At 34.2% G+C, this 26144-nt stretch overlaps 1 protein-coding gene across 10 annotated transcripts in view; it reads right to left on the bottom strand.

The window, feature by feature from the left end:
* DMD (dystrophin) overlaps positions 1-26144 on the bottom strand; it is a gene marked incomplete at its 5' end in the record, with an annotated part of 1168120 nt that overhangs the window by 692933 nt on the left and 449043 nt on the right. For all 10 annotated transcript variants that reach the window (XM_083855614.1, XM_083855615.1, XM_083855618.1 and 7 more), the window contains 7 exons: positions 1910-2089; positions 7470-7577; positions 7698-7799; positions 13742-13861; positions 18924-19074; positions 22557-22738; positions 23008-23193. In XM_083855614.1, coding sequence (XP_083711740.1) covers positions 1910-2089; positions 7470-7577; positions 7698-7799; positions 13742-13861; positions 18924-19074; positions 22557-22738; positions 23008-23193 — 1029 coding nt within the window. The remainder of the gene's footprint in view (positions 1-1909; positions 2090-7469; positions 7578-7697; positions 7800-13741; positions 13862-18923; positions 19075-22556; positions 22739-23007; positions 23194-26144) is intronic.

The following is a 26144-nucleotide window of genomic DNA, read 5'->3' as shown; positions in this document are numbered from 1 at the left end:
AAAACATACATTTTCTGATAGATTTTAGTGGAATATATTCTTTTTTTCACCCTCTTCAAAGTCTCCTCCTCCACAGTTCATGATTAAAGAACACAGTGAGACCTTGCAGTTTTTTCTTGCGGTGTAAACACATAAATGAGCTCTGCAATGAGTACATGTAAAAACCTCACTGCAATTATCTGCCCTGCCTAGACAGAAACCCACGGTGACAAGGACACCATCAGTATTTCACAGAAGATACCTCTGAGCAGTGTAACAGTGCCTTAGGAACAGGTCCTTCAGCCAGGCCTGACTGTGACATGTTTCCAGAATGTGAAGCAGCATTTCCATGACAGCACATCACTTCTACCCCAAGCAGAGCAGCTTCTCCTTGGAGGAAAAGTTATCCATTGAAGTGTTCTGCTGTCATAGGACAGTTACACTGTTTTGGGAGTCCAAAGCACCTCCCAGATGTGCTGATCTGTGCTGACAGACTCAGGACTGCTCGCTTCATTTCCTGTTATCTAAGTTCCATTTTCAAAACTAGTAACTGCCTTTAGGAACCATCACCAATCTGAACAGGATTTGAAAAAATTGGAGTGACTTACTGACTTCCTCAAATCATGTGACCCTGGCCACCCCTAAATTCAAAAATTAATCTCTGGAATTTTCTGCTGCTTTGAAACAGGAGCTTTTCTACAGCAAATATGCTGTAATTAAAATTTATTTTCGACTCCTAAATGCTGTGTTCACAATATGCTTTTGCTTTCTAAATGAAATTGTGCCCTTCCCCCATTTTCTTCCTTTATATTCTTCCAACCTGATTTTTCCAAACTTTATATTCTTCCAAACTTCAGCTGTTTTTTTCAAATATCACAAAGCAAACAAATATTAAGGTATGAGTTGAAAGAAAAGTTACTAAGAGGGATTCAGATCACTACATGAAGTATAGCAGCTTCTCTTTAATTACTCAAACATAATTTGATAGATTTATTTCTAGAGAGCAATAAAAAGGGCAGCATGCTCAAGGGAATTAAATCAAACTGACCAGAACTGTGAGAGACCTGTATGGACAGGACAGATGCACCTGCTGTAAGATTTTGCCCTGTGCTGTCAATTAAAACCCCTTAATATTCATTTCCATTTTACCAGTCATGCGATGGCAGCTCAAAAAATAACCCAGTATTAGTGAGATAATGGAATGGAAAAAATGGAGCAGGTTTGGGTTTAAATCCAGTAAGAAAAAGATGCTAACAAGATGTCTAATTGGATATGGGTTTGGGTACCACGACAGAGTGCTGAATTTTGTTATCTGGTTTAAAACCTCAATTTATCTTTTTAATATATTACAGTTAAAATAAAGTGGTCAAAATAATAGCAGGTTATATTTTCTCATTGGCACTTGGGTTACAGTTATAGATTGATTTCTTTATTTTTCCAAGAAATTTCTCTTTTTTGTAGCCTCTCTGCAAATCAGAATATCATATGCAGAAATAAAACAGCAATCAATTATAAAGTTTTAATGTTGAAAAAAAATAATTTCACTTTAACTAGCAGACAATTCTTGCACTGATTTCAGAGTATGTGCTATTTCAAAGAGACAGCTATGAAAAAGTGTGTTATTATAGGTTAAAAATAAATTAACTGGAAAGGTATTTGCATTATGGTTTGTATCATCCTTGAAAACATAGTTAACAACCCAAGAAAGTAATCAACACTATAAAGAGAGATTAAAAACTAAAGAGATAAATAAAATTCTGGACAAGTTATATTACAGTTGTATTATGCTGTCCTAAAAATAAAATATGTCTTAAGCAAGCATGCAGGGGAAAAATTAAAACAAGATGACAAACAGCACCACAACTACTTCAAACATTTGGCTGTCAAATGATCTGATTGTCACAAACGGATAAAACTGTTTTTTACAAACCTGTTTAGAATTGCTCTCCACCTTCTGCACGAGGCTTTCCCAGCGCTGGGCAAAATTTTCAAGACGACTTTCCAGCTTTTGAGCCACCGCTTTATTTTTCACAGCTACAAGGAGATCTTGGCTGAGCATCTTCAGCTTACTCATCATTTGCCTTTTCATTTCTAGATCTCCTTTTAGGATCTGTTAAACAAAGTAACAGAAGGAAGAACACACATTCATACAAAAAAAAAAAAAAAAAGCCCTAACCAAAACACCCACAAAAAAGAAAATCAACAAACTTAGAAGAAGAATCATAAGGAGAACATCAGAAGGAGCAGAAAATGGGTAAGGGCTCCATGATGTTGTTTCCATAAAAACTGCCAGCAGTTTACATAGCATCATAATATGGCAGGTGGAGCAATTCCAAATCTCACAGCTTCAGGTGATGACATGAATCAAAAAGCTAAGTTATGTTATAGGAATAACCTTAAAACTGCACTAATGTTAACAACTATATAAACATGTAAAATAATCTTTCTTTAAAGTTTCAATATACTTTGTTATATATTGCATATTGAAAAAAAAGTTTCCTAGAAAAGAAATATTTGATTCCAAACCAGGATTAAAACATACAAATAAACAAACACCAAACAAAGAACCAAAAACACACTGTACCAAGGGACTTTGAAACTCCTGAGATCTGTATACGCAAACCTGCCTATGAAACAGGCTATTCACAGATCCAAGGTCATCCACAGCTCCAGTTCTTACCTGAGTTTACTTTTTAAAGCCTTAACTGGTGATTTCCATTCCTTAAACATTCATTCTCTACACCCTAATCCTGCTCACTGTGGCCAAAAACTCTCTAGGCAGCTGTGGATTGCATTCTAATCCCCAAGGCATGAGAAGGATAAGCAAACAAGTGGTTAGACAACACAATTTAGTCTACATATACTTTCCTACAGCTATATAATCCAAAATTGTAATTAAAAATACAACTCAGCCAAAGAAAGATTCATTGTCTTTGTAATCAGTACTCCCTGTAATCAGATTTAATTTGAAACATCATAATTACTAATGGCAGGTACTGTTAATATCAAAATTTAAATTTATCTATCCCCGAGAAGTAGAGTCTAACTTTATATTAAAGAATCTCTTTTCAGAGTAGTAGGAGACCTAACAGATGGTGGAAAGTAGATGCAAACCAGTTAAACATGTTAAATTTCAAGCACTGCTATATTTGACCTTTTTTTACGCCTACAGCATCAGAAAAAGCTCATGTGGAAGCCACCATACACTGACTGGGATAATAAAAAATGGTATCCTGTGAAAAATTAGTTAGTCCTGAGGAGCAATATTTGATTTCCAATCAGCCAGCCCACCACAGCTGTATAACACACCCGTGAGTCAGCATCCATCAACAATACCTGGAGCACAAGCAGGAAGTGAAACACTACAAAAAGAAAGATGCTAAAATTTTCTTTTAATGATGCTGCTCACTGCAACTTAATATGCTTTTGTGACAGCTACAGTCAATCTGGAAAACTATACTGGGAGATTCTGTTTTCACATTTCTTCATTAAAAACCTGTCAACGTGCCACAATAACCAAAAATATGCTCTGGAGTTTATTTTCCAGTACAAGAATAGACCTAAAATAATAATAGTAACTGCAAAATATGTAATTTGCCAATTTGGAAGGCAAGGCATGGTAGTTTGCCTTATGAAATTAATTATCAAATATATCAGTCATAACTTCTGTCAAGCACATAGTGTAAACCCTGATATTTGAACATTATAGAATGATTTTCCTAATTTTTGGTGACCCGCTTCCATTTTGGAGGGTTTAAGTTTTCAGCTGCATTTTCTTTTCCCTAAAGATCAAAAAATTACTTTGCTCACTGTAATAGTCAAACCAGCAACACCCACTGTAAAGTTAGTTTTCAGCTGCAAAGAAATTTATTCCAGTAAAAAATACTGTAATGTATAACTTTTTTTTTCTATATGTAAAAAAACCAAAAAAAATTAGGTGAAGCAGGAAAATATTTAACTCTATATTAATGGAATGTATAGTATAAATATATAGAGGTAGATCTTGTAAACTTTTGCAATAGGTCTCAGTATTTTTACAAAAAAAAAAAAAAAAAAGTAAAAATAAGTATGACAATTTCATTTTACAGGTGACAAGATGTAGCCCTAAGACATGAAAAGAATCTATCAAGCCTGTGCCATACATGGCACCAAAATTTCACCTCAGTTCTACATTGTCAGTGCATCACATCTTCCAGCTCAGTCCATGTTCTGTTTCACCCTACACCTTAAGCAAGAATTATAGAGTCAGTGGATAAATAATAGATGGAAAATTAAAAGGAAACAAACAACAAAAAACCCACAATAAACTCAGTTGTTTTAAGGAACTATTTTCAGAACTGGAGCAACTACCCACTAAACAGTTTTTCTAATCTCTTCTGGAAGATCCCAGAAAAGAGCTGATGACAAAGATGATAAATTTTCACATAAATACTGAATAAGCCCTTTGAAATAAACTGAGTCTGTGGAGAATCCCACACCAGAACAGGCAGAGGTGTTCTCAAGGAAATTGTCACCCTGTGGAGAGCCCACAACGGAGCCGGCTCCAGTCTGGGGACATTAATGTGATACAAAATCAAGTTTTTTTCCTACTGTGAACAGTATCTCAACAGGCCTGTTTCACATCAGTCACTTTAGAAGGCTTAAGGTCTCGTAGGAGGGTAGTAGAATTTCAAATCAACAGTCACAATGTTAAATGTTTTAATAAAATACCTTCAGAAATTTCCTTCCACTTAAAGAGACTGGATAAAGAACACAACCATAATCTGGCAAAGTTCTGCATATAAGGGAGGCAGAAAACATAGCCTGGAAGCTCTTATGCCATATTACAATATCAAACCTAAAATTCTTAAGGTGTAGTAGGAGCAACTAATTTGCTGGAAATGACTGGACAATTGAGGGATCAGGATATCATAATGTAAAGAATATAAACATCTTTATTCTAAGTGAAAAGATATATTTTTATTCCCTCACAGACTTGCTTTTACGATTCAGATCTAATTATAAGAGTGATCCCTTATGACAGCTTCTCCTCTACTACATTCAAACACATGTCAAAATAAAATGTACCAAAAGACAGGCACAACGTGCATGTCAGGGTCAGGACAGTATGATCCCATTTTTCTCTATTTTTAAAAGCCTGTCCAAGAGGACAATCTAATCCCTGCAAAAAAACACCATGTGGCTGATATATCAGTACATATTCCCGAAGGTTCAGGCAAAATTAAAATAGTAAATTGCAATACACAAAACTTCTAGCAATTTGGCATTGTGTGAATGTGAAAACACATACTCACTGGAATTTGGAAACAATCGCTACTAGGTCTAAAAACTGATAGAGGGAATTCCAAAAGCAAAAGCTACTATTCTGCTGCAAATTAAAGACACTAAAGAGGCAGTTTTCTTCTACCATAGCACCAATATTTAAATACCTAAACTATTGTATTATGAATCATGTTTCTAAAAAGATCAAAGTTACGCATGTGTAAAAAAGAGTAAATTGCAATTAATAAACTCCACCTTTTCTGTTAAGCATGACATGATTCTTGTTGAGGTTCAGGGCTATGGAAAAATAACTTTCATGTTGTTCACTCAGTTTCCTGAAAGACTACAATTATTTCATTACTTAAACCAGCAGCATAATTTTAACATAGTTTTAACTTCATAATAGTTCATTAATGAAACTTACAAAAATACTACAGAAGTGCTTCCTTAACATCATATTTCCAAGCTCTGAAAGGTACCCAAACTGGCCCTATCCTTAACACTTGCAAACCCTTAATAGTCTGATACTTCACAATTTGTGACAAACATTTCAACCCTCTGTATCTATGTCTTCTACCAACTTTCTGAAATCCAAAAGCACACATTCTTTAATAAATTTTAATTTCTTGCAATACATTTTTCTTCATGAAGGTACTCTAAATTTGTACTCTAAAGAGACTGAGTTGTCTCTAATCCATTATGTGTTAAAACCTGGCTTAAAGTCAGCTTCAAGATTGCTCATGTTAGATTGCTAGAATTTCCAAGAAGCATATACACTGAAGGCAAGTACATATTTTCCGTCCTTTACAAAAAAAAATAAATTAATACTAAGCAATCTTTAATCAAAATCCAAGTCTATTCTTCTAAATGCATATTTTTTTAATGCCTAAAGAGTTGCAGAAGGAAAAAGAAGGAAGAGGAGAAAAAACCCTATATGTGGCAGTGTAATAATTAGTGTCTCAAGATGATGCTAAAAGTCAATCTTTTGGTTCTTAAATTAACTACTGAGTCATTCTATGATTCAAAGGAACATCTACCAATAATTCTGGACCAGCTATAGTGGAATTAAACAATCAGTCTTTAAGTTCATTTTTTTTTTGAGCTTTATATATTTGTATATGTGAGGATAAAATAAATTGAATTTTAAAAATATCACAGTTATTCAAACCTCAGAAACATCACTGTATTTCTATTGATCCAGAGCCTGAATATTTCTACTTTTGATACAGAATGATGGGAAGGACATAAATCCTTAATTAATTTTTAAAAATGTAAAGTTGAGCCTTAGATACATATAACCAAGATATGTATATCCATTAAAATATTTAATGAACAATATATAGTTGATTGATATGGCATATTTATTACTTAATAATTATTAATAAAGAAATATTGAGGCCACAAAAGATTACCAGTTTTGTTCCTAATCAAGCAATAATTCACTGAATTTAACCAAAGCATGGACATGACGGTTTCCTTTCCCCTAAATGCTGGGGAGTCATCATTCTATATGATGAACATACAGAAATAGCACGTACTGTACCGTTTTCTTTACAAAAGTCCTACTGCTGTAAAGTCATCAGCAAGTCTAGGCTGCCACAGGTTTTTCTCCTCTACAGGCACAGCCAGACCCACATTCCCTCCATAAAGGCCATGCACAGTGGGGAATTTGCTGAAGAGTGAGGTGGAGGATGTGCTGCAAATGTAACACAAAATGGAGGATGTACTTTGTGCATGTAACTGCATTTCTGATGCTGAGGTACAGTTGTAAAGTAACACTAATTTCAACATTTCATAACTTCTGAGCCTTCAGCTTTTTCAAGTTCGAGGAATGGATGACAGGGTTTGGTGTAGGGTAAGTACTTCCTCATATGCATATTCCTTTGCACATATGTATATATAGTCTCACCCACAATACATACACCAACCCTATCAAAAAAGAAACTTTCACTATAAAAGTATACATATCTCTAAGACACCAAAATGCTATTTTATTTCATGAACTTTTTACAGAAGATCCAACCAAGAAAAACATCTCTATCTAGTGGTTCCCTTATCTGCAGGGCTATGGACCAACCTATTCTATCCACATTAGGCAAAGCCCATTCCCCAAGTATGAAATAGTTGTTCTGTTTAACTGTATGGTCTGAGAGTGTGGTAAAGCCATGTGCATGCAGACTCAGGCCAAGGAAGCTGAATATAAAATAGAAGAACGAAAAAATACATACAGCTAACTTGCTTAGATTGGTCAGCATTTCATTCTGATCCCCAAAGCCAGTCGTATGAATTTTGCTCACAGCATCCTCTTTCTCAGTAAGCCACGCATCAAAAAGGCACTGAAATAAAATTGGAGAGAAAAAGCTTCAGTCAGGCCTTTCCTATACATATTTATATAAAATTGTATTTCCTACAATGTTTTGAAGAACATTCCAATCCTAAGTTAAAAAGCTGCTCACCTGCTCTTCTGCAAAATGCTGCCATTTCCGAAGAATATCTTGCAGAAGGACCCATCGTTCTTCTGTCCATCTACAGATGGCTGCCCACCTTTTTCCAAAGTGCTGGAGAGAAAGAAACACAAAAGAGAGCTTTGCATTTTACTTTTTTTCTTCCTAAACAAGGAAAGCTGTTTTCCCTATCACCCTATAATAATTTTTAATGGAAAAATTTTCCTTATTCACTTTTTTTTCAGACATATGCCCTTAAAATATGTTGCATATCACGCTGAAATGCATTTTAGGACCATCTGAAATAAAACCAAAATGGACAGAATAGGGAAAGCAATAGAACTAAACACAAAATATTTAAATACTAACCTACAGACAGTTTTCTAGCTAGTCTTTAGTACTATACTTTCAAAAAAATACTCTCTTTCAAAACTTTAAGACATCCAAAACAGAACTACTTGAAACATAAACATGATGGCCAACGACATGACCAAAGCCAAAAAAAAAAAAAAAAAAATTGGCTTTTGAGTTGCATCATCAGTACAGTTGGTAAAAGCTGCTACCTCTTTTAAAATATTGCAGTGGAAAAAACCCATCCTTATAAATTTCCCCACCAGAAGTCCCATTGAGGTTTCCCAGGTATTTGTTGCATATGCTACTATGTATGTTTTTAAATTACACAAAACACTGACCACTTTGTTTTATTCCCTCTTATTTTAGTTGATGATAGAAAAATTTTACTGCAATGATTTATAGTGACTTAATTACCTCTGGACACCAAATGCAAATTATTAATCTGCTCCCAAATTTAAAAGAAAAAAACTCCTTCTTTCTGAAAAGATACTGTATACTACTGTGTTCTTAATTTTTTATCCACTTTGAAAGAACATCCTGACAAAAAGATAATAGTTGCTTAATTTGTACATATTTAGTTATTTACTTCATGACACTTACGAGTCCTTTATAACTGGAGATATTATACGATGCTATATCTTTTGTTTTTATGTATTTCTGATAGAGATTATAATTTAATTTTAGCAAATAAAGCATCCAAATAGTGGACTCTTACAACCAAGATTAAAATTCGAACTGTATTTTCTACCAGGAAGAAAAAATTTAAGTTTCACTTCCTAGGATATGGAAGATAAATTTTCAGAATGCCATCTGAATATGTTGCTTTAACAGTTTTTTGTCACAGTAAAAAATCAGCAGATACAATTTTCCATTTAGGGGACACTAAAACCATGAAAATCTTCAACTGAAGATTTACCTTGCTAATTACTAGTTCAAACATCATAAGCATATATTTCCTCATAGCTATTTTATAAAAATCCTCATATCTGAGTAACTTTTAAATAGTTCACATCCAAGCAGCTATCTGACTTTTCTTAATGATTACTATGGAAAAGAATAATTTTCTCAACAACAGCAAAAACATCTCCATCAATTATCACTGTTGTACACCATCAAAAGTATTTTTTGCTTGGTCCTCTAGAAAACACCAAAACCTCAAAAGAACAAGATCAAACATCTGGCTCTGCATTAACTGTGAGAAATATATTGATTTGCACAGCAAAAAAGTGAATACAAAATGCCATTTTCAGCATATGATTTCAGAGCTACAAAACCTTTTTTTTTCCCTCAATAATTTAACAAGATCTTTTATTTTAATAAAGTAAGCAAACTCACCAAGTAACTGCACTGATAAAAGTGCTGATTCTGTGACCTACCTTAAATCTAGTTATTTCTCACGAGAGGCCATAACAGCCATGAGACCAAGATGCACTACCTGGTTGAATGGGTTTAAGACATGAAGTTTCAAGTTTGAAATATCATGTCAGGACTGTTATTTATAAAGTAGTTATTATACTAAATCACATGGTGCTCAACTTTAACTCTCTATTCACATCAAACAGTTGCCTGCATGATGCCCAGAAACTCAGACTGCTCCAAGTGTTCCTAACACCTGGGAAAACAAATATTCAGAGAAACTGACTGAATCCACACTAACAAGTAAAATGCCCTCCTGTAAAAAAAGGTCTTTTCTTACAGCCCTAACTTGAATTTTTAGAGAAATCTACATGCAAAAGAAGATTTTATTTTTTTTCCTACTGAGAGGACATGAAAGAATATTTCTTATGATTATCAAAAGCAGAAGATGAAATATTTTAGTCTGCTAAAATGTCAAAGTAAAGAAGCACAAGAACAGAAGAAAATTAGTAAATCATAACTCTTAGGAACACTGGACCAAAATAATGTGCTTTAAGCCTGCAACTAACAGAGCTTATTTGATAAATGCTTTCCTAATCAGGTGTAGAACTCCATTTTTTAAAATAATGAGAAAAAGTGGAAAAATGCTTTTGCCTATATCCAAAATTAATTCTTTGGAGCTGAATATTTAGCCCATTCACAGTATTTCTACCAAACAACACTAATTTTTGTGTGCAGTTCTGAAATGCTCAACATTTCATACACCAACACATGGAGTGGGAGAAACAAACAGGATGAACTGGAAGCACTGGTCAGGTCCCACAGCTGTGATATTAATGAGACTTGGTGTAATGAGTCCCATGGCTGGAAATCTGGGATGGAGAACTCCAGGCTGCTCAGGATGTAAACTATTCTTCGGGGAATTAAGAGAAATTTCTAGATCAGTAACCCTTGTCCTTATGGGAGATTTCAACTTCCCAGGCATCAACCAGGAATATCATACAACTGTTGTGATAAGCAGGTCTTGCAAACCCCTGAAGTCTGTAGGACGTAACTTCCTGTCAAAAGTGTCCAGTGATTCAACTGAAGTATTCTACTCATTCTTTAACATTCCTCAGTTATTTTAATGTATTTTTAGAAGAATTACCCATATATCATCTTCAATCAAAGGACAGTACCCTGAATAATATGGATATATAATCCTGGAAAATATACTCTCAGCTGGAAAATACATTCCCAGCAGGGGAATAAGCCATCAAATAGCATTTGATACACTTAATACAGATTTCTTTCTAGCACAGACCCTGACCCCTGAAGCCTGGGGAAGCCTCAAATTTGAGATAGCTCACAAGAGTCCTTAAGAGACCTGTTGTCTGCTGGGTACAATTAGGGGAAAAAAAAAATCTCCCTGCATTCATGGCTTCCGTATGTTATCCAGCCATTTCTCTGAGCTGGAGATAATTCCCTCCATTTTCCCTGTAGAAAGGAATCAGAGTACAGCAACAGCTTTGCTGCTAAAGTGGTTTGATTTTGCAGCATTAAATATAGATTTGAGCCTTATTCCAGAGCTGCCTTAGTAAATCCGTGGATTGAGTTTAATTGGGGTCCTGGAGTTTTAAGTCTAAATAGTGGGTTCTTAGTAGAGGCATAAACAGAGCCTCTCAATATGTCACACAGTGATATGTTATGTAAGCAAAGTAGTGTAAAAGTAGTTTTAATATTCACACTCACCAGGTCTAGCTGTAGTCTCTCAAAGTACCTGAGGGGGCAAGTGTTTCTAAGAAACGCCCTGAAACTGTGTTTAGTTTTAGTTTTCTAAGCAAGGGTAAATTTTCAATTAATAATTTGTTTCAGGGAACACTTTTGGCTTCTACACCATTAATTGCTTCTTAAATAGATATGTTTTTGCCCCGACAATAAGACTTATAAACTTCTACACAGTTAATTTACAATCATCATAGATTCTTGTCAACCTTCCTGAGACCTAAAATCTCTAAAAGTTCGTTTTAGGCTTCAAAAATTTTTCCTATACAAACATTTGAAAAAAAACAAACAAACAAACAAAAAACCAACCAACCAAACAAAAAAAACCCCACAATATATACAAAAGATATTTATATGTATTAAAATATTTCAGGAATCATCACCTCAAAAAGAAAACTATAACTGAATTGCACCTGCTTGGAAAATGCATCTTTGACTATTACATGGAAATAACTGCTCACTTTTCTTCCTAATCTGATCCTGACCAGCACCTCAGTGAGCCAGTCTTATTAAGGTCTTTTGTCTGACAGTTCATGCTCTTGTTTTGTTCTACTTTTAGAAGTCAGACTGGCAGATATATAATCAAGCTTGGAACTTTCCTCCATTGTGCTTTTTGTCAAACGCTCTAATGATTCTGCCTGTCAACACATTTTATCTCCTGCGCTTATATTCAGATTGCAAGTGATATATATATAAAAAAAAAATCCAAACAGTTCATGTTCACAAAAAAGAGGTGTAACATTTCACTAGGAGAGCGGGTGAGCCATAGTAACTCTGTTCTCCTGGGCATTAAAGTATGAAAGTTTCCACACCTCCCTAAATCTCTCAACTCTATAGCTTAATATCTGTACTTAGGTTTTATTAACATCTGTATTAGTGATGCATATTCTTTGACTTCCAGAGCAGTGGAATTATTATATTTACCCTCAGATTCTTCTGCAAGAAATAGTAAATAAAGGACGTAACAGAAGAGCAAATGGATTGTTCCACACCACCCCATGCTCTGCTCAGAGGTGGCCTGTGCTGCAGGGTCAGGGGACTCAGGAATTGTCTTTCTACCATCTTTCAAGGAATGTACTTTTTCCAAGACAGTAATAATTGGTGCTTTCTGCATTAGTACAGTTACAAATTGTGTATTTCCACTGTGTTTAATTTACATTAATTATTCATTATGTTTCTTTAAGGTATTGCAGTAACGTCTGAGTTGCATTTCATGCTTTATTCTAATGTGGGTCAGCCACAGATGTTGCACAGGATACTAATGGTACCTTTCCAACTGCTGTAATAATATGGGATGAAGTTGTGTCACCTGGTGTTCCCTTAATTCTTCTTTCTGAAAATGTGAAATTAGATTAATTGTCTTACAATCCACCAATGATTAATTTGTTTTCCACACTATTAAAAGCTCTCATTTCTACATCTTCTAATTCATGAAGTGCTGTAAATGTCAAATACTACTAATTATTCTCTCTCTTCTTCCATTCAAGATATTTTATAAGTTTAGTGTAGCTTTTGGAAGCATGTTCTTGCTAGGGATCTGTTTTATTCCACTGAACTGCTCCAAGGAGCTGGCTGGTAAGAAATTCTGGAAGGTTAAGACTATTTTGAGCAGGCTCACCACAGTTCTGACACTTAACATGAAGTCAAAAGGAATTAATAATTATGGATCAGTAGAGGCTGCATTGTTATCTTGGCTGGGTTGTGCTCCTTGAGTGACTAAGTAGCTGCAGTAGAGAAAACTGAGAACTACGTTTGAAGTGGCAGTGCTCAGCATCTCAGCCAAACCTATTCTAAATTCCAAACCAATTACTAATTAACTGGTATTGGTACCCAAATTAGCTACATTCAGAACAGCACACAGGAATCTGTCTGTGCTACAGCTATACCTTCTAGCTGAATGTATTGATTGCTTATCTAGAGAGACCTTGGGTGTTAATGATTTAGAGCCCACAAATTCTTATTTTTTAGGTAAAAAAGCAAAATGAAAGAAAATCACTTTCTCGTCTCTGAAAGAGAAAAATAGAAGGAATCTTGGCTGTAATATTGTGATCTTCTCTGAGCTGTGTGCCTGGAGAGCTGACTACCAACACAAGAGAACCTTCCTTCAATATATCTCAACATTAATTATCAACTTTTGTTTATCCAATTTCATTCAGAAGTTATAGTAAGAGCATTGGAATATAAATAATACAGCAATAGCAACTTTTATAGTGAATTTTTACTATGAGCAAGTTAATATTTGAAAAAACATTTAGAATATCTTGGCTGCTAGTTCTGTCACAAATGTATCTCCAATGTGTCATTCTTTTAAAGATACTCAGGTGATTATATTTAGAAAATACAATTAAGTGATAGTTCCCTTCGTTTCCTAAGAAACATGGCCATGAGAAAATAATGGGAAATAAATTACGACTTTCTCCCCCAAAGTGCTTTTGAAAAATACAGAATAATCTTAATATTTCTTGATAACCATTGTTCTTCTACAAATTATGATCCTGTACACAATTCACTGTCTGGTGTTGCCTATTTAAAAAATTTCCTATTTCAATCTTTTGAGATTGACATTGCCATTCAGTCATTACCTGAAGCTGCTCTTCCAGTGCAGCAGTAGCTCTGTCGCCGCTGTTTTCATCCACCACCACTACCATATGGGTTAGGGAATTCACCTTGACTTGCTCCTGTTCCAGATCTTCTTGAAATGCCTGGAATGAAAGCATATATGTTAGAGAATGTGTTCCAAATTAAAAAAAAAAAGAAAGTGTACCACTGATCGATTAACTTGCATAACTGACTAACTATGAGAACTCCAGAGCTTAAAGTTACTCACTCACAAGTCTTAACTCTAAATACAATATCCCAGACTGAAAATTTTGCTTGAGAAATATTTTGTTGAGTTTATGTAACTGATTTACAGACATTCACGTAATATATATACATACCAATAGCCTGCAGATTTTAAATAGACACTGAATTCAGTTTTGTACCTTACATTATTGTATGAAAACATTTAATTTTTTTTTCCAAAATTGTAAGAATATAAAAAAACCACATAGATTTCACTAAACAAGCACTTACTTCAGCTTGGCACCCCTAGAACATTACTCTTATAGGAGAGAACTGCTCAGGAGGTGACCCACCATTAGGAAATTCATGCAGCACCCTATTTTCACTCACTGCAGAAACCAGGAAACTAAACAAGAAACACAGACATTTCATGATTTCTGCATGTCTGATGAAAAAATTGCTTGCCCTATTTTTTCCTCACTTCCCATGAAGGATGGAACCCCTCCTTCGTTATAGTTAACAAAACCAAAACCAGCCCAGCTCTGGCACCAGAGAACTCAGCAGCCAGACCTATTTTCTTCTTCCTTTGCTCAGGTGCAGCAAGAGGACACGCAACAAAATGGAAGGAGCTAAAGTGTGTGTTGGTAGTGAAATTGGTGTTGGTAGTGAGAATTAAAACCACAGAGAAGACCTCATACCACTCCTTTGAAAAAACCCCAAGGTATGCAGGACTCCATCTTGCCTGACACACTTTTTAGGTGTCTCTAACTTGCTTCAAACCAACCAAAGAATGGGGGAAACCAAAGTCCTCGATTATGTTCTCAGTACTTCAGCTGAGTGTGTTCTAGGGATTAATGCATATATAGTGGGATAGTTACAGTCTGAAAAATAACATGGCCTTGTCACAGGAGAAACCTTAACTGTATTACCAACTCTGTTGAATTTCACAATGTTGTGGTTTCCTGCTGCTTTTTTGAGTAGAGTAATTCACTCAGGTATGAAATGAATTACTGCTGAAAATAAGGTCATACATTCTAAAACTCTTTTTCATAAAACATCTAACTTTTATGTGAAAATAAAAAAAATAAATAAATAAAAACCAAAACATAATGTGGTTATAAGCAATGGGAAAGGAATTTCCAGACTACTTTGTTTTTACAGCATAAATACCTTACCACCCGTTTCAGAGTTAATTTCTTTCATGGGCGTATTGAGACAATATAAAGAATTCTCCTTTTTCTGACTTTCATGCCTGGGAGTACCATTTGCTTCAGAGAGCTAGACTATAAAACAGTTCTCAAGGACTGTGAAGTATACTAAATTGTTAGAGTCATCCCTGGAATTTAGACTTCTCAACATTCTATAACCCAACATTTGAAAGGGAAGAGGAGGCAGAGCAGTCATGGATTAGAGTATAAAATACAACTCACTTCCCACACGTTTAACCTCTTCTTTAAGCCAAACAAAACAAATCCATCGCTCCCTAAGTCTACAGCCATGGACAAGGTGACTTTTATATCCTTATTAGCTGGGATCTGACAGATGGCATCCCAGAACAAAAGCAGAGTTAGCAGGAGTGGGTGGCACTCTGGAGGTGGGAGTCTCACACACATTGTGAAAGACTTGAGAAGTCATGGAACAGATGAACCAGAAAGTTGAACCATTATCTAATCCTCAGGCAGATTCAATTTACGCTGAAGCAAAAGACTGTTCTTTATAACCCAAGTGTCTATTTTTACCATGAAATTCATTAGTGAGAATTGTTTGTTTACAGGATCTTGTTGGAACAGGAATTTATGATGGACAGTTTCAAGGCAAGAGCACACTCTGCTCAAATCATTTAAATGGAAATTTCTAACAAGTTGTCCTGAGCTTATTAGAGGAATGGGAAATTTTCAGGGACTTAAAATGTAAGATGGATATAGGTGTTGATGAATAAAGATAGCAGCAAGAGAAACTCATAAAACTCCACAATTCCTTTAATTCCTATCTATCAGATACCTTACACAACTTCAACATAATCTAGCTCAAAGTGAATAAAAATGCCTACCAAAGTCATCCAAGTACACAAAGACAAATCCATCCTGATATCTGGACACTGAAGAAGTGTCTCATTTTACCTTTTATGTTAATTTGAAGTACTAAAAATCCTAGGACTAAAAAAGAGTTAGATGTTTTTAGAAACTTAATGAAACTATAAAAATCTACTAATTATATATGGCATAACATAAATTTGGAAAATTAAAACCAGTGCAATTAAAAGCATAATTTTTAAATTAATTATAACATTTCCAATATAATATTCTGCTTGGACAGCTCAACAGTCCTTAGGTTTTTACTGAAAAGTAGCTTTATTCCTTTACAAAATTATAAGGAAGGGATAATTGTAACAGGAGAAAAAATACTTAAAATGCCATTGCAAAAAAAAAAAAAAAAAAAAAAAACAACAAAAAACACCACAACAAAAAACCCCAAAACACCTGAAATGCTTAACTATTCTTCCAAAATATACTGACTAAGCCAGATTTCTTACCAGACCTCTGGACCCTCCTAATGACATAAAATTTTCTACTTCACCATTTCAATCCGCTCACAAAATTTTCAGTACTATCAAGATAACAACCTCATATATTTTGGACCTAAGCAACACACTGGGAAGAATGTTGTGTTCTTTCTCTGATCTAACTGTTGGTTGCCATTCCCAATGCACATTACTGGGTTTTTGTTTCTTTATCTTTTTTTCTTTCTTTTTCTTTTTTTTTTTTTTTTTAATATGACGCAGCAGAGGAACTGAAGTGTCAGTCGCAAAAACTCAAGACCAATATTTTTGCAACATCATTTTAAAATACATAGAACAATGGAATCAGATGTGGGGAAATCATAAGTCAAAAGAGGATACATAACATGAAATAGAGTGAAAAGTACCTACTAATGAAAAGGTAAAGAGAGGAAGGCGAAATTATTAGGGTAAAGAGGAGACAGAGGCAAGATAACAACCCAAACCTATAATGTTGGCTGAAGTCTGTTTCATTTGAAATTTTGATTTTCTTTTATAGCTTCAAACTTCTGGCTCCTCTTATGAATTTACAAAACTTTGCTTTCTGATACAACCAGACTCATGTGACACTAAGAAAACATGATGGGGTTTTGGGTTTTGCTTTTTTATTTGCTCGTTCAATAATGAAGCAATAACCATCCTATTAAAATTCCATTGTTTTAACCATTAGCTATAAGGACGTAGCTTTGCTGTATGTAAAATTCAATAAAATTATATGACACTTTCTCTCAATGACTGAAAGAATGGAAAACCCTGTTCTCTGACTTCTGAATAAAGCAAGTGATAAATTAATATAAATGTAATTAAAATTAAACTCAAACCATTTTATTTCCAGCATTTCTAGCTAAATTGCCTCTCACACATGAAACAGATTTGAAAAGTAATACACATAAATAAATAATGTTCACTAACTCAACATACCAAAATGAAGAACTAACATGTGGAAAAGAGATTTCTGCATGTCTTCACTCAGAATCTTCAAATACAAGCTAAATACCCATTTTTCTCAGTATTAGAAAGAAGCAGCATAAAGAGATTGCATAAATAAAAGGATTACATTTTATGTTAGTATTCAAGCATAAAATGCATAGATATAGGGGTAAAGTTATTCAAGTCTTAGTGCTGATGTATTCAAAATCTTTCTTGTTTCTTTCTCTAATTACCATTTCATAATTACCTGCTGTCTTTTTTAAAAAAAAGAAAAATTAATGTCAGAAAATGTCCTTAGCCAGCAAACTCTCATACTGAAATGCATTGTCTCCTCACAGGGCAAGCACAGACAGCTCTAACAGCAGCAGGAGCTGCAGAATTTGTATTCTTCTTCAGTAGCACTCCTTAATCAGAATGCAAAGAAATCATCTTTAATACACAAGTACATCATGAAGTCTTTTGCAGCTTTTGACCTTTTTTTAAAAAAGAGCTGTAAAAGCTGATTTCAGTTGGAATTGTTTTTCAGGATGATCTGCCCTCTAAAACCTGGATTAGCACTGACATAGGCCATGAAGCATCAGGCGTTAAAATCTCTCAAGATACCATGGCAAGGAACTGCTTTGAGCCATGGATGTAGAGACATTAACAGGTCATCACATTAAATCTCCACCACCTCACAAATCACCTCTGTTTTCTGTATTTTTCTGTGTTTCCTTATCATCATATGCTATAGACACATAGATAAATTTATGTTTAAATCTAAATTAATATGAAGCAAGTCAATATAATCCAGTAAATGGAATCTATTAGACAAGCTATCCTCTCCCTCTTTCTAGTTCCTAATGCTTCCAATTAAAAAATTACCATTATGAAATAATGTGAAATAAATTACCCAAACTCCATCTTATAGTCTATTCCTGAGGTGGGAATTTTTGTGCATTTTTTCTTTTTCTTTGTGTTTTTTTTTTTTTTTTTTTTTTTTTTTTTTTTTTTTTTTTTTTTTTTGTGTTATTTAAATACAAAATAAAAAGTATCTTCTACCATTAGGAAGTAGTGCATTTTACAGCGCATAATATATATTCAGTGCAAATATATATTCAGAATCTCCGGAGTCCTAACGATATTATGTGGTCTGACTACTGCATCATTGCTGCTACAGCATGTAAGAGAAAAAGGCAAGATGCAAAAAGAATAAACAGGTATTAAAAAACCTGATATATCCGCATTGTAATGTGATGAAAAGATGTTACAGCTGCCTTGCATATTCTAGTATATTGCTTATATATAAAAAGAAAGCATTTTTTTTTAATATCAGAATAAAACTCACAGTTGTGATAAAGTAAGTCCACAAAAGCTTGTTAACTGTACAGAGTAATAAATATTAAACCAAGGTTTCATATTACTTTGCTATGCTGTAACAGCAGGAGTAGAGCTTTTAAAATGTCAAACAGCCAATTTGGTTTTTATGCCTTTGGAAGCACACCACAGCATACCTTATGCTCTTCTATTTGACGCTTTAGATCCTCTAGATCTGGACCCAAGGGCTCCAAATCAGTTTTCTTTGTCCTTTCCTCTGTTTTTGTCAGCCAATCAGCTAGCTGGGCCAGCTGCTGATTCTGCAAATCCATTAGGATTTTATGTAAACTGTAAAACAATTAAAAAAAATAAAAATTAGAATTTATAAGTAAAGAAAACAACAGGCAGAAACATCTTCCCTGCATACAGATTTCCACAAGGTTACATTTGAGGGCAGAATAGAAATATATGTTTTGAAAGGGGAACAGGCTTCCCAGGGCAGTGGTCACAGCACCAGCCTGACAGAGCTCAGGAAGTGTTTGGGAAATTCTTTCAGGCACAGGGTGTGACTCTTGGGGTGCCTGTGCAGGGCCGGGAGTTGGACTCGTGACCCCAGTGGGTCCCTTCCAACCCAGCAAATTCTATGGCTCTATAGAGAAGGTAAACGAAATTTCTTTGAAATAATTTTGACTTAGAAATACTGTTTTGAAGCTTTTTCTTTAGGAACTGACTACATCATATAATATTCAGTCTGTTAAAGCTTTGTCCTCCAGTTTCATTTCTATTAGAGCTGGAGTTCAAAGTTTCTACTGTCTGTTTTTTTAAAGTTTTTTCTGCTACACATATTTTGAAAAACTGCTCAAACAGCTGACCTTACCAGGCTTCCTCTATTTTAGGATATTAAATAGAAAAAATACTATGTTTTAAGTTATTCAATGGAAAATACTCTGAAAAAAAATCAGGAAATAGTTAAGTTTTGCCTAATCAAATTATGCAGCAAGATCCAGAATGATCTGGCCAAAAATTCATTACAGATTTCCACTTATACTTGCCTATTTAGAAATTCTCTAAACTTTCTTAAACAAAACCTTCATCAGTGGTATTCTATGATTTCAGATTGTTTTTATATTTTTCTTTTATTTTAAACTGGAAATCATATATTAAAGATTGATTAAAACCACCAGAGGATTCATATAGTATTGTTTCCATCCTAATTTCTCTATTAATTTCGGATAGAGTACAGAAAGATGATGCCCTGTTTCAATAAACCCCACTGTTCAGAAGGGATTAGGGATCTCAGATCTCAGTCCTTCACTTTCAACTGAGCATTTTATTGTCTCGATGTTCTAAACTAAGCTATTATAAAGTAGAATGCTTGATCCTGGAGATAGTCTTCTTAGCAATAAACTAAATAAACTGTGCAGAAAACCTGTTAAAGTAAACTGAATTTAAGAAAATTAAAATATGATGAAACACATATCATACATAATATTGATATTATTCTGAAGAAGCATAAACTTAAAAATTAAATAATCACAAAAAATAATCATAGTTTATTCCTAAGCAAAAGAATGCTTCTTCTTTTTTACCATTCACCAGGTACTTCCTTGTTTTCAAAATACTTTTATAAACATCTGTTATAAACATCATGATGGTTTAGCGTTTATTTATATATCTCAGGAGATTATCAAAACCTTTGTTTATAGTACAGCTCTCATAAGTTTCAAACTTAAAAAAAAACTTTTTTATTGAATTGAATGTGTTTTAAAAGTTGTAGAACTCCCTATAAAGTGGTAAATTGCATTGTTTTTGTCTACAGTGGCATATTTATCACTGAGACCCTTTACTATAGAAAATCCTGTTTGGGAAGGGCCAAGAGAAAGAAATTAAAAAAAACCCAAAACAACAGAGTTTTCCTTCAGCATGCTCATGCACTGCTTATTAGAAGAGTCGAATACTTTCAATATATAGTCAGTATATGAGAAATATAATCTGGGCTGCTTTTACACAAAGGCATTGTATTCCAAACTTCCTCTGACACTCTGACCTCCTAATCACTTTTTCTAAGACCCTTTCAATTTTATAGCATCTTTATCAGTATATTTTCCTCCTGCCCTTGTTTATTGCTTGCTTTTGTTTTCCCTGTGCTGGGAAGCGTGGTACCTTTTCTCACACCACTTTTTATTACCATTACAGGGGTCAGACAGCCTTGCTGTTCTCATTTTGACAAAAACCATCCCTGTTTGGCTGAACGTGTCACTGTTGCCTTAGGAACAAGATTACAGCAATGTGCTCAGGAGATTGTACTTTAAGCTGAAGTAAAAGATGAATCCTGAGAGTTTAAATTATGTATAATAACCCGGCAATACATTGTATTGTGATATGAAAGCTTTTTATAATCCTCTGGCCAGTTTCTCGAAAATAGGGGTTTGACCAAAAGGCCAGATTTAACTATGTCTAAGTACATCACTCCTGAGAAGTTTTCTCTTGCCCTATCCCAAAGCTCATTGAGTTTGTCACACATTTATTTATTTTTTTTTAATAGGAAATTAAATAGTACCACAACACTCTCTGTGAAGCCCCTATCACTTTATGTCTTCTCCTGAATTCATATTACCCAGCTATGACCTGCTTTAGAAGATACTAGGTCATTCAATTCCCCAAGACATGACCTACAGCTGCAGCTGGAAGATGGGTTTAACAACTGGTGTTAAAGGACATTTTAAGGAGACAAAGTACCACTCAGAGATGTAGCTACTTATGTGGATTTAAATGAAAATAAGTATGGCCAATAAAAACTCCCTCAGTAAAGCAATATAGATTTTTCTCTCCAAAAAAATATTAGAACTGGAATAAGTTAGGTTAAAACATCTGAAGCCCATCAACAATTTTACAGTCAAAGGAAGACAGAATAAAGGAAACATTCTGAATACTCAGTAGCAAACTGAAAAGAAAACAAATGTTTGGAATTGCTAAGAACATATTGCAAAAGAAGAGAGTTATGTCATGCAATAGTTGGAAATCACAGTTTGCTTTTTAATGCAATGGGCAAACTCCTTAACCCCAAAAGGTAATGTAGAACTGGAAAAAGCTCAAAGAAGAGCAAGATGAATAACTGAATATGTTCAATGTATATTTATGAAGTAAGAAAAGATATACTTTATCTCTGTATCCTGTAAACCAAATTACTCTCCTGTGGCACAATCACGAGCTCTTACATTTATGGAATTTCTTATCCCAGATGGTACTATGCAAATCAAAATTTCAAAAATGGATATAGTAATATTGAAAATTTCCAAAGATTATTGTGAATATTTAATAGATTATTTCTCTACTTCTACTTGTAGTTCAACTTTAAACACTAGGACTTGTCCTTTTTTAAGTAGTGTAATTTGTACTCTCATAAAACCATGGCAATATTTCCAGGAAGGCAAATCTCTCATTTATTCTTTTAATAGGACTGTTTTACAGGCCTTAAAGATTTGTTTCCCTTATCCCTTTTTATCTTTACAAAGGACTTCTTGTTTATTGCTCAATAGAGTGCAATACAGTATTTGTTGAAACAACTGGAAAAAGGTGAGGTAGGTTATATACATTTTGGTTAAAGTGTTATCCGTTTCCAAGTTGTTGATAGCTGCTGCTTTGTGTGGCTTCCAGGCTCCAAACAACACGCAAGATTCAAAATCACTGCACATCAAATTTCAGATTGAAACAGATACAAGACGGAGTTTTGTTCACAGTGTAATGAAGGAAAATCCCAACTGTTAGTCAAGTTCAGGATTGTTTCAGTCAAAATCAATATATGTTATTTCACATGACATATTACTTACTTGCTTTGTTTTTCCATACTTGCTACCCTGAGACTTTCCCACCGAGAATTGAGTAGATTCATTTGTTCTTGGATTTCGTTCTCTTCCTCGTCTGAAAGTTTTCCAGTTGACAGAAGTTGACTTCCAACTTGCAAAACATTACCGACACGTCCTTGATGAGCTGTTAACTCCATCATAAAACCCTGACAATTAAAAAAAAAAATTAAGAAGAAATCCAGGTTTCAGTTGCATTCTTTGAAATGAAAGAACAGAATTGCAAAATTTTGTCAACATGATTTTCAAACCCCTCACCAAACCTTGAAACCAGAAGTAAAGACTTTCATTTTCTTCAAAGGGAAAAAGTTTACATTCTCTAAATCAAAATTAATAAAAAACAAAACAAATTCCCAACAAACAAGCAAAGACAATAGAATAAAATAAATACATTTTGAAACATTAGTTTAACATATACCTCATGGGTGTGAAACTGTTCTTTAACAACTTCTACATCATTGGATATATCTCCTTGTGCTTGTAATGCATCTTCAGCAGAGAGAAGCCACGTGAGTACTTCTTCTAAAGCAGTTTGGTAGTTTTCAAGATCTCCAGCCCCCATCCGCACGGTGCTAAATTTCTTTTCTTCAACACTTTCTACAAACTGATCAAAACCAAAATTTTAAAGATCAGTGCAAATGGCATCTGCTCAGACAGTTCTACAAAGGAACAAATGGAACACCATTGTATTCTAAGAAAAAAAAAATCAGATGGCTAATACATAGAAGTACTTTGTAATACAAAATCAGTGAACTGATCAAGATCAGTTAAGATGGAGGGAAATAAAAACCCCTCATATTCAATTAGATATTTCACATTGTTATTCAAAATCAAGTGTTCTGAATAGGGAATAATGACAATATTTACCACATATTTAGAGAGGCATTTACCACAACAGCTCATAAAATGATATATGCAAAAAAGTAGCAAGATACTTTCTGACTTTGCAGTGAACCTGTGAAAAACATGACATTAAAAAACCCAAACCAATGAACCTTTACACTACATGCAGTGCTAGGCTTGAGCAATCCACAGACACATATTTTGTGAAAACCATTCTAGGAAGCCTAAAAAGCTCAAAAACTCATGCAAAATCCAAACTTTTTAAAACCAAGCTAAAGTGTTGATTTCTCTTTTCTACAAAGGCCAACTTCATAATTATTTTTTAGAAGCCAAGTATCTCTTACGAGAACAGAAATCCCATTTCTGGCCTATTGCTTAAAGTCAAGAGAAATCAACAAATATTTATTGATTAGTATAACAGTAGAAAACAAGGACAGAAGAGAAGCAAAAAATGCATTTGCTACAGAAGATACCATCTCATATGTTTTTCAAAAATTCCCGAACAAGTTTAGCTACTTTGTGAGGAATTTAATTTAAAAACAAACTATACATATAAATATGCTTATTCTTCCATAAAAAAATTATACTGAGCCACTTAATGTTTTTATAGTTGGCAAAAATAGTTTCTACTGACAAATTTGTGCCAATAAAATGCTCAAAGAAGCTAATAAAGCCTTTCATTGCAGTTTAGAACTGAAAGTTAAAGTTTATCACTAGAACCACAAGCAGGAATACAGCAGGCTCTGAGCTGGAAGGGACCCAAAGGATCATCGAGCCCAACTCTTATGTGAATGGTCCATATGGAATCAGAGCTCAACCAAGAGAGCTGACCTCAGGAAGAGCAATGCATGCAATGTAATCATTGTAAAAATGAAAATTTTCAATCTTCACAACAACAGCTTCATTCAGAATTGCAGAGATCTAATAATCACATGAAATTTATGCAGATCTCTAAACATGTTAGGCTAGGTTATAGTCATGACTCTATGTTGTGTTTTAACATAGTTTAGTTTTTAGTGAAGGAAAAAAAAATCACAAGCTTTGGAAGTGGCTTGTGTGAGAAACACAATGGTCAGTAACTGAATCCTCATCAGAAAAAGCAGGCTTGGAAAGCTGATGAACTTTATAGTTGGGTTTAGTGAGGTTTTTTTGTTGGTTCTTTTTGCTTGTCTGTTTGGTTTGGTTTGGGTTTGGTTTTTTTTGTGAAAAGGAAGTACTATCTTACAGAAATATCAATAACAAAGCACAGAAAATGGTAGGTATATATCCCTTCTGCACAAATTAATCTTTGAACTGTGCTTAATTCTAGATTTCAAATAATCTACAATGCAATAAGAATTTGCACCCAATCACATCACATTTCTGCAGCAAAATATTTTTTCCACTGTGGAAAGGGATAACTTGATCAGTGCTTTTCACAGGTAATATTTTTTTTTTTTGTCCATAGCAATACTTCATGGTATATATCCATAGCTGTTGCATTTTAAAAATAATGTCTTAACAATGGAGTGAGGTTAGGGATATGATGTTTGTAGAGATCTGTCATAATCCATGTCGTCTGTATTTGTTTGAAAATTCTTCATCTGAAAATCCTTCTTTCTCTAGATCAGACACTGAATTGTCTCATGTATGACAAGTGCTTAACTAAGGACCCCCAACAACACTTTATCTGAGGAACAACTACTAAGTATAATTTTTCCTAATGATCAACATTTTCTCTGCTTTCTCTCAAGCTAACGCAAATATTATACAGAAGAGCACTGAAAAATCTTGGACTCATGACCTTCTACAAAGAGATGGTGCCTAGATTAATTTCAGATCTGCAGTAGTATCACTCAAAGTAGAAAAACCAAAAAGATTCTAGTAAGAATAGAAACCAAAAGAGCTTCTTGACAGGTATTTCAAATTGCATTCTCAACCATAAAATAAAAATAAAAATAAATAAATAAATAAATAAATAAATAAAAAGACAGCTTTCTGACATAAGGAAACCAGAAAAAGACGAAAAGAATTCTAAAATTCTAAAAACGCTGTAAAATTTCTAAAAGGATAAAAAACACTCTTTGGAGGCAACCATGGTTTTTGACTTGACAAAAAAAATACATATAAACACCGTTATATTTCATGTTTACTACTTCTGTCAGTGCTGTTTTCTCTCCAAAAGATAACTGGACACCTTTGCTTATCCTGCATATCAAATGAAAACCAACTATCAAATCAGTGGAATCAGCTGTAAACAGAACATAAAAAACTTAGAAGTGGGCAACTACTGACCGAATGCTTATGGCACACTCTTTGTATTAAAAAACAAAACCAAAGAAGTGTTTCAAAGTTTATTATACCAATTATTCATTCCATAATAAACCCCAAATTTAAGTGTGCAGATCCTACAGCACTAAGAATATTCTCAAAATGAAATAATCCACATAAGACAAACAAGAATGGAAACCTCTGATTTTTATAAATCATACTGGTAGGCAACCAAACAAAACAACCTGTGAGTGTTCTTGTTTATGAATTTACATGAAATCTCTTTGAAATTCCTAAAAAAGTAAGAAAACATAATTTTAAGGTGTTGCATATACTACATGGATAGCACAGTTATTAATATAGACATCTGATATAAGTTGTGATGGCCGTTTCTAATCATATTTTAAGAGAATGACAAGCAAAGAAGACAGGCCGAAGTCAAATTGTTATAGCCATATAATG

The sequence above is a fragment of the Zosterops lateralis genome (assembly GCF_965231275.1).
Source record: "Zosterops lateralis genome assembly, chromosome: 2".
In the NCBI taxonomy this organism is placed as follows: domain Eukaryota; kingdom Metazoa; phylum Chordata; class Aves; order Passeriformes; family Zosteropidae; genus Zosterops; species Zosterops lateralis.
The sequence above is the reverse complement of the archived record's forward strand: the minus strand, read 5'-3'. Positions and strand labels throughout refer to the sequence as shown.